This window comes from Telopea speciosissima, chromosome 2 (assembly GCF_018873765.1).
Source record: "Telopea speciosissima isolate NSW1024214 ecotype Mountain lineage chromosome 2, Tspe_v1, whole genome shotgun sequence".
Taxonomy (NCBI): domain Eukaryota; kingdom Viridiplantae; phylum Streptophyta; class Magnoliopsida; order Proteales; family Proteaceae; genus Telopea; species Telopea speciosissima.
The window spans coordinates 13,774,286-13,787,201 of NC_057917.1; the positions used below are offsets into that span (position 1 = coordinate 13,774,286).

The window sequence follows — 12,916 nt, forward strand, 5'->3', positions numbered from 1 at the left end:
AAGAAAAGAAAGAGAAAATCTGGAATCTCAGTTTCTCAGTCTCAGTTGCCTTATGAGGAAAGGGACCGGGAAGTACGGACGAAGATGCCACGTGGCTTTGAGCCTTTAATGGCTTTAAAAAACTGGTTTAATCGTTAGTTAAAGAGCTAAAAAGTTCGGGTAACTTAATCTAATACGTGGAGAACCAAATGCGTTTCAAGTTGGAAGAGAGAGAGAAGAGAAGGTCTTCAGACAAGGCCACAAGGGGCGTTGTACTCCACTCATCTTTTTATGGTTTAGAGTGTTTATTCGGATCTGACTCATCTACTTTCGTTTGCCCGGTACTGTCATGCGCCCCTTATATACAAGCATCGCAGAAAGTACCGTCTTACCTCCACTTGGGTGCAGCGCTCAGACATGGGTAAGGCAGTATATTCCGCCTTACTTGTGTATGGGGTTCACACAACAATAGAGACAGGTGGAAGTAGAGGAGTCGAATTGGTGTTTATTCTTCCTTGGAGTGTGGATACAGGGCTCTCATGTGCAAGTTGGCATATGTTTATTGTTTTCTTTTTTCGAATGTTATAAATCGATTTATAAGGTGAAGGAACCAGATCAAATCCTTTCTGCAATGGGCCTTTCAAATGATAGATAGGACCGAGGATCGATTGCTCTAATATCACTATCATGAATCCTGAAAGAATTCAACCTTGTACATCGGTTTATAAGGTGGAGGAATATCAAATCTTTTTCATAACCAATGTGAGATCAGCCACTCATATGACTGATATAAGATCATAACATGCACACACATGCATATGACAATGAAACACTAGTCCCTTCTGTTTTTTTTTTTTTTTTGGGTGAAAGTCTCTTCTAGTATCATTTGGAGTACATAGAGGAGCATTTTTTAGAAGAAAAAAAAAGTGTCACACATAAATGTACCTGTAGTCGTGTAACGAGCAAAACCAGAGAGAGAGATCGATCACCCATGTACTATACGGTAGAAGGATAAATCTTTTGTCATGAACACTTAGTTTGGTTGTAGCTTCAATCAACTCTACAATCAAAAGAGACCTTTAATTCTTAGACAGCTTCTTATATGATATGTTATTGAGATGTCACTAAACATTCGTTCCATAGATATTCGACATGTGGTAAATTATGAATTCAGTTTGTAAGAAATAGGGTTCAATATTGATTCATGAAAGTCTTTGGAACCAAGGGTTAGTAGCACACGATTCAATAAGGCATAAAGCCGTAAGCCCTATATTTGACATGGACATCAGGATGGTGTAGGTGCCAATTATTCGTTATTAGGAACAAGGAACGGACCTTTATCACCAACATCTTCAATACGCCCCGTCTCAGCGTATCAAGTCACGTTACAATTCATCAACATTTAATGAAGACGTGCTTAGGATAATCCAATATCTATCAAAAGGGTTGATTATCTTAAGACAAACCACTTCGCATTTAAGGCATCTATACGTAACCTGACCGATCTTGGGTCACACATGGGCTTGAAGTCCCATCATTTCACATCACAACATATCCCTCGAATTGTATATAAGGTGAACTCCATTATCTACTTTAGAACCAATTCTGGACATGACTCGACTATGGTCGAAGAACCCTGATTTGGTTCTATGTTTCTCCCAAAACTTGATTTCTCATTGCCCTGAGAACTGACTTAAGCATCAAAGGATTATACTAGGGCCGACTCTGATTGACCTCTTATGTTCTTTCTTTTTGTGCGGATTGGTGCATCTAACAGCCTGTGTCGCCCCTTCAGTTTTCACCCGCAACAATTATTATGTTAGACCAACAAGAATAGATGACAATCCATTTTTGTACCTAAAATTTCTGCCTACATTTTGGTTAGACTTTTTAGTTTCTCCAATATTTTCTTGCCAGAGATGCTGAAAAAATCCCAATGCTAAACATCTTAAATAACAAGTTGTTGATTGAACCCCTAGAGGTAATTGATGCTTCACTGTTGTTATTTCAATTAAAGGAGTAAATCGATCTAGTTCAAGTAAATGGTCCGGTTCCTAATTAGTTTTGGTCCGAAGGGGCTAAAATAAAAACCGTTTTGCTTAACTAATTAGTTCCAAACCTGATATCCAGAACCATTTATTAATGGGTGGGATGGTTCTTGGCTCTATTTTACAGAAAAATTTGGACTACCCATGCTTATGATACAAAAGGACAGCTCATTTATAAGTTCGAAGCCCAGATGGACATAAATGGTTTGATGTTTGTGATTGTTCATGTTCCTCTTCTAATGATGATGACCAAAACCATGGCTACTTCAACCAAAAAAAGAACCACCCCGAATTTTTTTCCTGTCAAGTTCCCTGCCCCGTCCAGTTGTCCGGTTTCTCTCATAGGGGGCAGAAATGACAACTGAACCACACCCAGACAGTGTTTTCAGGCACGGGGTTAGGTCATCATTTCCAACCCCCTATGAGAGGAACCGGACAACTGTACCGGGCAAGGACGACCCCCTATTCAAACTGAAAGAAGTACCTCACCTCACAGGATTGATGTGGGTTCTTTGGGAATGAACAATAATCTGCAACTTTTTATTAGTTGTATGCTCATTGAGTTAAATTACAGAGCAACTCAAGGCCTTGACCATGAAACATGAAAGCATATAAGACATATTACAATCCGCATGAGCTGTCAAAATATACGAGTAATACAGGATGAAACCGTTGTAATTTATACTCTAAATCAAGGACCAAAGTCCATTATTTAAGTGAAAATCATTGATGTAGCACAGTAGGAATTCCAACTTGAATTTCCTGCACCAAAACCACAATATTTCAGTTACCTTGTACTAAAATACTATGAATTTGTAAATAAAAATGGCTTGAACATCAATTCCTAAGGCAAACAGTTTGGTCCGGAAAACAGACTACACAGGGATTGTTCAGCAAGAATCGTCATGATTTGATATATCTCCTTTCTTCACAGCCTAAGAACCATAGGCCTATAACTCTCCATACCGGACCTTGGACCATCTCAGGGTTTGGACATCAAATGGTTCACTAGATCTGGATCAAACTAGATGGTTAGACCAGGCACAAGTACAAATGGGTTGGGTTACAATTTAAATCATTCCCATTCAAACCTCACAATCAGCAGGAGGTGCTGGAGTGCTGGAGATCAAGATTGCTTGGTATTCTGGATATGGGCAGAATTGTTCCACAAACTCCAATGTAAGATTGGAGTATCATTTTTCAGTCTTCCACTTATTTCCAATCAATCACCCCAGTTTGATTTCCATTCCCCGAAGAAGAACGTCATCAGATCCAATTTTGGTGGTTGTTCAAGGGGGAAACCAGTAACATCTGGAACAGTGGTGCCTTCTGAGATTTAAGATGGTTGCAGTGCACTCTCCAGTCCAGTAAGCTTGGCGACTCCATGAGAGCCAACACTAGCACCACCACAGTGCATCCTGCAACTTTTCAGTCTGCTGGGATTTCGGACTTTCAGTCTAAGGTGACTCAGCATTCATTTTCAGTGGTTTTTGGAACAGGTGATCTATGGAGAACATCCAATTTGACTAAGCACATTAAACACCCCCCGCCAAAAAAAAAAAAAGGCACTAGGTACCAAGAAATTTAGATTCAAAGGTGTAAGCTAAGGAGGAAACATAATATACATTGAATATAATAGGGCGTTCTTTCACCATTTGTAAAATAAGTTGTCAATGAAATTAAAAAAAAATCCAAATAACAGGGGGGTGGTTGACTTCCCATTTATCAAAACCTGTATGCCCCCAAGGTTGAAAAGTAATTTCAGGGAATAGTTTGAGAACTGAACATAAAGGGCGACACTTCTCCCAACACATGCTGTTGTCACACTGTTGAAATAGGCCACAAAATTATTTAACACGTGTTCAATCAAAAGGGTACCCTACCTATCCAATTTTGAACAGTGAAATCAACCCGCCATTCGGTGGAAATAGGTGCCATATAGACAAACAGATAGGATAATTAACAGAAAGAAAGCCGAAAGCAGAAAGAGAGATGGAGAGCGACTTACCTAAGTTCTTATCATATTACATCAAGAAGCAGCAGCAGCTGTCTTCCCAATGGTTTTAAGATCAAAGATCTCAATCCAGTAGCCATCAGGATCCTTAATGAATGCAATTCCTTTCATTTTGCCTGCAACAATTCCAAAAGGTTTTTTCAAGACTTAACAATTCCATCGTAGCTTAATAATTTTTGAAGAATGTCCATTGCCAATTTTAAGAAAGAAAAAAAAACACTGAAGCATGTCGTAGATTACAAATATCCAATCAATCATAAAATTGTGGATAGAGAAATAAAACTGAAATCTAATGCATCATTTTAATGCAGTCAGCTCCTTGCAGGTGCAACTTTTCACCTCAATGGTGCTCTCACTGATTGGTTGCTTGCTGGGAAGATCTCTTTGAAATTTTAAATAGCTATATTTCCTAACTTCTGCTGAGATTTTGTCATTTCAGACATGAAATGGTGACTCAAACCAGTTACAACATTAGGAAAGGACTATCACTACTCTCCCATATTTGACCCTCAGCATATTATTTTTCTAAGAAATTAAAAATCAGCCCACGGTTGAAAAGGCGGCACCAAGGCGGTTTTCCAGGTCCTATGCAACTGGCAGCCAAGTTGTCTAGGTTCCCAGGTCCCAAAAAACATTGGAAAAAGGGGAAGAGAAGAGGGGTGAATGTAGGGAGCATGGGGGACAAGGGAAGGACCAAAGATGGAAGAAAGAAGAATAAAAGGAAAAATCGGGAGAAGCAGTAGCAGCTGCTACTACCGCCAGAAAAGTTGCAACGGCAGCCACAGCCATCGTTGTCCAACACCACCATAGTAGTAGAGAAGAATGAAGACAGAAGCAGCAGCAGTTGCCACTACTACAGGAGAAAGAAGAAGAGGAGAAGGAAGGGAACCTACCCCGTGTCACTACTGCTTCCAGATTTATCTTCAAAATCATCTCTATCAAAATCCAGTCCAATGAGTTGTCCGGCAACGAGATGAGTGGAAGAGGGAGGAAGAAGACAGATCTGGAGTCTTCTTTATTATAACAGTGTTATTATTTATTTATTTTATTATTATTTATTATTTATTTGTAAGAGGAATGAAGAATAAAATGATGAAATGAGATGAGAAAAGTGAGAAATGGAAAATTAAAGAAGACTCCATTTAGTTGGGATAAGGCTGAGTTGTTGTTGTATTTGTAAAGGTAAGTATTTTCTTATTTTACATGTCCATTCATATTTAAAGTAAAAAAAGGATCAAATTTTCGAATTTTATACAAGAGACCATTTCTCAAATTAAACTAAGAGAAGAAACTCTTTTATAACCTAAACCCCCATTTTATATGCAATGCCCTAGTTGCCTAGGCGCCCTCCAACTGCTTAGCGTTACCTTGTCCCCATGACAACTATGAATCAACCTTTAAAGGTTAGATGGATTTTCTTATTAAAACATCTGTATGTCTTTTTTACATTTTTTTCCCTCTTTGAAACCTCATCTCATACAAAAATGTGTCATTTAGAAGGCAATAATTTGGCAGAATTAGGGGCGACATAAAAAGAATGCAGAAAAAAAGATTGCTTTTGTCAACCAACCATCATCCCAAAATATTGGTTGATCAAATTCCAGACAATGTAACCAAAAGCGGCCTGAGAGGATAATCTCTGATGGCATTAGGCATTAGGTTAAAAAGATTTAATGCATGATAAATCCACCTGCATCATATTTATTCCAACATCCCGACAGAGGGGCCTTAGAAAGGGAATGATGTGTCAGTTTGTTAACAAGTTCAAGCAACAATCCAGTTGAAACTAATCCTGACCCCAACTTGGGAATGAGACAAGGTGGCACAGTTCCTTAAAAAAGAAAGAGGGGGGGGGGGGGGAAGATCCAGGCAGAAAGAAGGTAAATGCACACATACACCCCCACCCACCTACCCCCCCCCCCCCACACACACACACAACCAAAAGACAGGCTCAGTCCAATCCAATATTTTTTTCTTCTAAATCCCAAATGACTAAAAAAAAATGTACAAATAAGTGCCCCAATTCATTAATCAAATGGATGAAGTTATTTGACAAAAATAAAGAAATTGAAGAACAAAAGAAGAAAAGATCACTAATCTGAAAAGCGATTCAGTGTATGCCTTGTATTTTTTAACTTACAGAATATTTTCATATATAAAATCTGGAAAGCCAGCTTGTGTCCCATCAAAACTTAGTAATGTAGTTATAGATTTGAATTGCTCAAACTAGAAGCCAAACCATAATCTGTTTTCAAAGGATGATTCAATTTAGGGCTTAAAACCAGGGAAAAAGCTAAATTAGGTTTAGGGTTTTATGGGATTTAGGGTATGGAGGTTAGGGTTAATATTAGGTTTTGATTTACTAGTATCAGTGATGTAATAAACTGATTCAGCAAACCAGTGGGGTGTAAAACAGAATCGGCAGCAAGGTTTTGAGAGAAAATTGGTCAAATTTAGGGTTAAGATTTAAGAGGGAGAAATTGGGGTTTCTAGGGTTCGGCTGGTCAGAACCAGCCACAACTTGGATTGAATTCTCCAATGGGGCAGGGGAACACTCGATCAGAATATGGGATGATTCTCAAGGCTGGTTTGGGAAGGGATGAATATAGAACTTGGCAAAGAAAGGAGTAAAGTGAATCTAGGGTTTGGGTATTTTGGACCTGTTGATGATGAATAAACCTTGACATCAGAATGCTTAACTGTAGAACAGTAATCGAGATGCAAAAGAAAACCAAACGAACCACCCAGGATTCCCACCGCAAGGTGTCAATCGGATTATACACCGATTCTGTCAGCCTTGATCAAACACAAGACAAAATTTTCAGCAATGACGACAAAGTTGCAGAGCTGCAACTTTGAGAGTTATTTTTCTAAAATTCTGTGAGGTAAAGAGGAGCCCCACGAATTGATTTATTTATAAGGCCTTCAGGCCAGCTCTCCTAATCAGCCTACGAGTGGAAAACCCCCCCCCCTAGCCGACTTACTAAACAAAACACTTCCTCTCTAAAACCGTAGAGAGGACCCAAAATTAAAACATAAGAAAGGACTTGACAAAAATCTACTAAAATCACTTAAATGGAACCACTGGTTGGACCGGTTCAATTTAAAAACACAAATAAATCAAAATAAACTATGGAAAACTACAAAAAGACTAAACAACTACTTGGACTTCTTCGTCTTACGGATGTAAGTCTTCAGATCTGCATCACTTAGAAAGGTTTAAATCTTAACAAACCCAGCCAACGAAGCACCCTTTAAAATTTAGTGACAAAATGTCAGTGTAATCAATGGACCCAACTGATAAATGTTGCATAGAAATAAACATGTTTTGGGTATGCCTGTTGACAACAGAAAAGTTTGAGAGCAAATGTCACCATCAAACTCCAAAAAATCGCAATCAATCAAGGCCTAAATGACTACAAGGGGAATAAAATGGTCTAAAGAAGATGACCACTGAGAAAGGAGGTCCAACTTCTCATGCAAACCTTTCTTAGCTACTGTAGATCACAAGCTAACAAGGATGAAGGATCAGAAAGATATTCCTGAACTCATCGGCTGTTATCCAAGGAGCAACTGAGCTAGGTATGATTGTCAATGCTCCTCAGGGGCAACAGGGTTTTACTGTAAAATGGGGGAAATTATTTACTACAAGTTGGATCAGTCAGAGTTATTCTACGTGAGTCAGCGTACTGCCATGGTGTGCCCTATTGCAGATTTCTCCTCAAGTCAAAGTTAATAATGTTGATTATTTTAAGGATATACACATATAACATAAACCAGGCCATGTGCTTATGGTAGATTAACCCACACATCTTAGCCATCTAGACTTCTACTCAAGATTATTATCAAGGTCTTCAGCGACACTAATATCACTTGCTGCTAAAGCACATGCTCACAATAAAAAAACCTCAATCTAGACCTTGAATGGATAGTGGACATAACATTGTATTGGGATCAACAATCAGATGCTATGCTTTTACTAATAGGAATTTAAATAAAAAAATAATACGGATTAAGAAAAGGATAATATCACAATGAGCAAAAAATAGATGAAGCAAAAGGGGGGGGGGGGTGGAGGGGAAAAGTCTCAACAACATACTTGGTTAAGAATCTGACATTAATTTCCAATGCCTATAATTGAATGTCACATTTTATTATTCTTGAAGGAGAAGAGTTACCATCATCAGGTTTTTTCACAAACTCGACTCCTAGATGTTCAAATCTCTCACATGCCTTGTATGTGTCATCAACGGTGATGCCTATATGGCCTGAAATCAAAAGCATGATTCAAAACCCACTAAAATAGGTGCCTCCATAGTAAAAGAACCATAGATCAAACAATAACCAACAAATAAAATTATCCATACATCTCAGACACAAGATAATGGCTAAGACTCGGAAGCACCATGAATTGGAATTGCCTAGAGATGTTAATAGTAAAAAAATAAAAAAGATAAAAATAAGAGATGAAACTTTTCAATCAGCAAATCCTTTTGAATGACTAAAGTGAAAACAGAAAACAGTTATAAACTCAATTATTGTTATTTTTATTCAATAATAGACCTGACAGCTTATATTTTGCAATTAAATGCCTCAACACTGAATCATCAGCCCAGGCCTTAGATAAACCCTATTTCAACGCATTTAACCTCATCAGTACAGACTCAAATCAAAAGTGCTAATCTGAGTCATCTGACCCACTCAATTCAGCTTTCTTCAACCTGTAGAGACTGTAGTCAACCGGTCAGTACAAACTCATGAATCCAACTACGTGAAACTTTGGCTCTTGCACCATACTTGAGACTCAGAAGCCATAAATAGTTATTTTGGGTTCCCCATTGAATTTCTTAGTATCTCATTGAGATACCAAACAGTGATAACTGGACCATTTGCTTTACCCAAAGCAACAATATTGGGCACAATACAACTAGGATATATGATATCCACTTGCTCTTTAAAATATTTAACACCCCCCAAGGGCCCTTTGAATTCATGGACCAACTCAGTACGCATTGTTGAAACATGCACCCAACATAAATTATGAACAGGTATTGCCACAAAGTACCACTTCATAGTTTGTAACAATCATCCACAATAATAGCTTAGCAACATTTGGGACACATTATTATATCTAGAGCTTTTACTGTTATGTTGCAAGTTCATTATTGCTTCTTTTCTTATTTTCTCTCTCTTTTTAAGGGAGAGAAAAATAAGAAATTGTATCGACAAGAAAGAGGAGTTGAAAAAGTTCCCACAGGATATAGTTATAAAATATGATCAACAATCCCAAGGAAAAAAGGTCCCTAAGTACATGAACAAGTTCATATACATGGGAGTTGAGCAAACTTGGCATCCATAGGAATGAGATGACCACCAGCTCCCATGAAACCTCAGACCCTGCAGCAAACCAACTGATCGCCATAGGCAGATCCTCCAATTTTATCTTCTCTTTTATCTTTAAGTAAGGACTTAATGCATGGTGGGTCAAGAAGGAGGGCAACTGCCCCTTCCTCAATTTGTATTATAGGTACAGTAAGGTTAAGGAGGGGATATGCTCCAATCCCCAACCCAAAGAAAAAAAAAATAGTTCTAGATGTAAAATAGGAAAATAAAAAATAATAAAGAAGTGATAGTAACACTCCATCTGCAAATACATAAAAAACATGCATTTGAGAGAAGGCACCTCTCATTGCATCTCCTTCATAATATGTCAAAACTATTAACATTTCTAAAGACACTTTCACACAAATGCCTTCCATCTAAGAGGGGCCAGGACTTTGCATGCCACCTGTAATGGGAGAGGAATGATAAACTCAATAATTATTGGTGATTGTAAAACGAATGTAATTACAAGCAGAATTTGTAAATTACTGTCATGTATCAAACTAAAAGTTTTAGGATCTAAATGGTAAACTTATGCAAATATTAAGTTATCATATCCATGAAGAATAACAACCATCCGAAAACTCAGAAATCATAGTGGATTTTCCTTCTTAAATACAAGCCAAAGGCACAGATAACAATGGGAAATATGACTAATCTTGTTTAGCTATTTCTTAGAAATATTGGAATTGAGAAAGTTCAGTAATGTCTTTGAAAATCAATAAATAAGGCACATACCAAAGCCACGGGGTTCAGAGTTTCCAGTGTGGTAGCCTTTGAAGTCGGGCTCACTTTCAGTGCCCCAGTTGCTGTTAGAAGCATTTGAATGTTAATGTAATAGTGCAAGGAGAGAAATCAACCATATAGGATTTCTACATAACGATGCCAAAAGGAACAGATATCCCTTACTGTGTGAGCTCAATTGTAGCCAGTTTACTGAAGGTCCAGACTGTTCGCTCAGTAGGATTAGCTGGAGCAGTTGCTGGATCCTAACCAGAAGAAAATAATAATAAAAAAATTACCCATTACCAATGAGCAGCATGGTTCAAGTAATCGGAATCAGATCGGGTAAATCGCCCAATTTGAATTGGAATCAGCAGCACCGATCTCAATTCCTGCCGATTCTTTGAACCCTCTTTTGGATCGCCTTGGTTTCATGTTTGCTCTTCATTTTTTTTTACTTCTTTTAGTCAGTTAAATAGCAGAAAATCAATGAAACTTACCCCTTCTAGCAAGATCTCTAAGTTTAGTGAATCAAAAGCTCCAACAAAATCATGGTTTTTGGAAAATCTTTGGTTCTTCTTCCCTGATTCAAATTTCTAGGGTTCAAGCCGATTCCGGGCCAATATCGGTGAAGACCAATCCCATGTCCGATTCCATATACTTGAACCATGATGAGCAGGCCTATAACTAAAGGGTTTTTTCACAGAAGTGATTTGTTAGACATTACCTCATAGCCCATAAAGTACAGGGAGAACTTCATTTCTTCGAAATCCAACCTCTTTAGTAACCTAAAATGAGAAGAAACATCATACATGTATGATCAGAATAACTACTATCGGATATGCAAAAAAGCACATAGCCAGCACCCAAAACCAAAAAAAAAAAAAAGGAATATGCAAAAATAGAGTGTCTTAGAAAATTCAAAATTACCAATAAAAAAAAGAACAATAACAGCAATGACTCGGCATATCTTTTTCTCTGTGAACATTACAAAGAAATCCTAAAACTTAACTAGCTAAGGATCTCCTCCAAAGGTAAATATCTTAAATGATCAAAACTTGTATATAACTTGTCCATAGGATTCTCAACTGTACAAACACAAAAACATAGAGCCTGGGGTTGTTATGGGATCAAACATGCGCTTGTAAGAGTTATTTCAGATATATTGACTGCATCTACCATCTTCTTGAAAAATTGGGCGCAGTAATGTATCAATTTTCAGGCAAGATGAAAGTAAACATATTGCATAAACATTCACACACTCCTACATACATTCCTATGGCTCCATAGACATGAATGAACTCAATATGAAACACACGATACAATCAGAAAAGCTCAGATGATTCTGAATCATATATAGGAAATATCCTTTACACAGGCCCATAGATGAACCCTGCCACCTAGCCTACGCGAAGTGCTGATATGGACATAGTAGAAAAATGGATGGATAAAATGCTCCATGGATCAGCCACATATCAACTTCCAGACTCAAAATCAACAAATGAAATGAAATTTTAAGACATTCAAGAAGAAGAAGAATAAGAAACTATTTTGCGAATCGCAAGTAAAACGGTCTAAGACTTTACGGCAGGAGATTCTCGGAAACAACTTACTTCATGCCCAATACTCGAGAGTAGAAATCAAGGGTGACTTTAGGATCTTTAATCCGATACATCTGCACAACCCGGTTTTATCATCAGAAAAAAAATCATCTAAACCAGATAGGAGGTTCTTTACTAACCCGAATGATTAAAACAATAAATCAACAGTGGAGGAATTTCAGAAAGAAAACAAATCAAAGCATTGGGCTCACAGTTTGTTGCATGAAATATCCTTTAGTTGCTTCATCTGGGGTGGTATGGAGTCCCGGATTGTTCGAGGGAGATTCTTTCGACTCCGACGCCATTGAAAATAGTCGAAATCTATTGAAATCCTGCAATCATCATTGGTGGGGGGGGGGAGATTAGTAGAATGGAGATTTGGGTGAAAAACCGAGGCGAAGAAGTAGAAGCAGAAGGAAAAGGAAATGAAACCTTTGTCTTGTTAGAAAACAAAATAGGGATTGAAGATGTGGATGTTTTGGAGGGAAATCTAAAGAGAAAATGGCGAGAGAATGCAGTGGATATAAAGGAAGTAGCCATTAACGGGGAATGACCGAGCAGAGCTCACTGATTGATTTAAGGAATTAAAACGAAAGAATCTTGAAAATAGGTTACTCACAGTCACAGTTGCCACTCACCTCTAGTTCGCTTCACAGCTGAAAGCTTATCAAAGACTCTTTAATGGATCAATCGATTACGAGTATTGAGAGAGAGAAAGAAACTGTGAGATACTGGTTCTTATAGACTGGACCTATAGTGGTGACGTGGTGTGCATTTTTTGAAGTGTTTGGAGGAGATTTGGCTGGGGGAGATGGCAAGAACAGCCTTGAACACGTGGAATGTCCATATTAGAGATGAGAGAGATCAGATCGAAGAAGACGATGGGATCTAACCACCCAAGTCCAACTGTCCAACCATTGGCTGATGAATGATCCCATGCTTTCCCATGCTTTCCTACAACATGGCTCACACCATCATGGGTTAAAAGGTAGAAGTCTAGAACGATGCTGACATAAAGGCCACCTAGTCCATGATGTTTTTATTGTTTAAATAGAATTGGGTAAATTACTCGACACCCCTGGTTTTCAAATGAAATTCAAATCACCTCATGATTTTTGAAAATACTCAATGGTCAGGGCTCTACAACGGTATTAACTTAAATCAAATCA

At 38.1% G+C, this 12,916-nt stretch overlaps 1 protein-coding gene across 3 annotated transcripts; it reads right to left on the reverse strand.

The window, feature by feature from the left end:
* Window positions 1-2,543: 2,543 nt before the first annotated feature.
* Window positions 2,544-12,497, reverse strand: LOC122653060 (lactoylglutathione lyase). 3 transcript variants are annotated; one of them, XM_043846992.1, is made up of 9 exons: window positions 12,386-12,497; window positions 11,960-12,079; window positions 11,760-11,821; window positions 10,874-10,934; window positions 10,333-10,412; window positions 10,162-10,232; window positions 8,220-8,309; window positions 4,036-4,157; window positions 2,544-2,789 (listed from the first exon to the last, which is right to left on the reverse strand). In XM_043846992.1, exons 2-8 carry the CDS (start codon window positions 12,050-12,052, stop codon window positions 4,057-4,059), a joined length of 558 nt encoding a protein of 185 aa, XP_043702927.1. In that variant the 5' UTR covers window positions 12,053-12,079; window positions 12,386-12,497; the 3' UTR covers window positions 2,544-2,789; window positions 4,036-4,056. The 3 variants fall into 3 exon arrangements, with proteins under 3 accessions (XP_043702927.1, XP_043702928.1, XP_043702926.1); XM_043846993.1 differs by having other exon boundaries at window positions 12,367-12,405; XM_043846991.1 differs by lacking the exon at window positions 12,386-12,497 and adding an exon at window positions 12,180-12,339.
* Window positions 12,498-12,916: the final 419 nt, after the last annotated feature.

What these genes read in the sequence shown, in the direction of transcription:
- LOC122653060 (XM_043846991.1), bottom strand. Translation starts at nt 12,287, where the DNA reads ATGGCTACTTCCTTTATATCCACTGCATTCTCTCGCCATTTTCTCTTT. An exon ending in TGTACTTTATGGGCTATGAG is followed by an intron (nt 10,413 to 10,873) that starts GTAATGTCTAAC and finishes TCTTCTGGTTAG; the next exon opens with GATCCAGCAACTGCTCCAGC. An exon ending in TGTGAAAAAACCTGATGATG is followed by an intron (nt 4,158 to 8,219) that starts GTAACTCTTCTC and finishes GAATTGTTGCAG; the next exon opens with GCAAAATGAAAGGAATTGCA.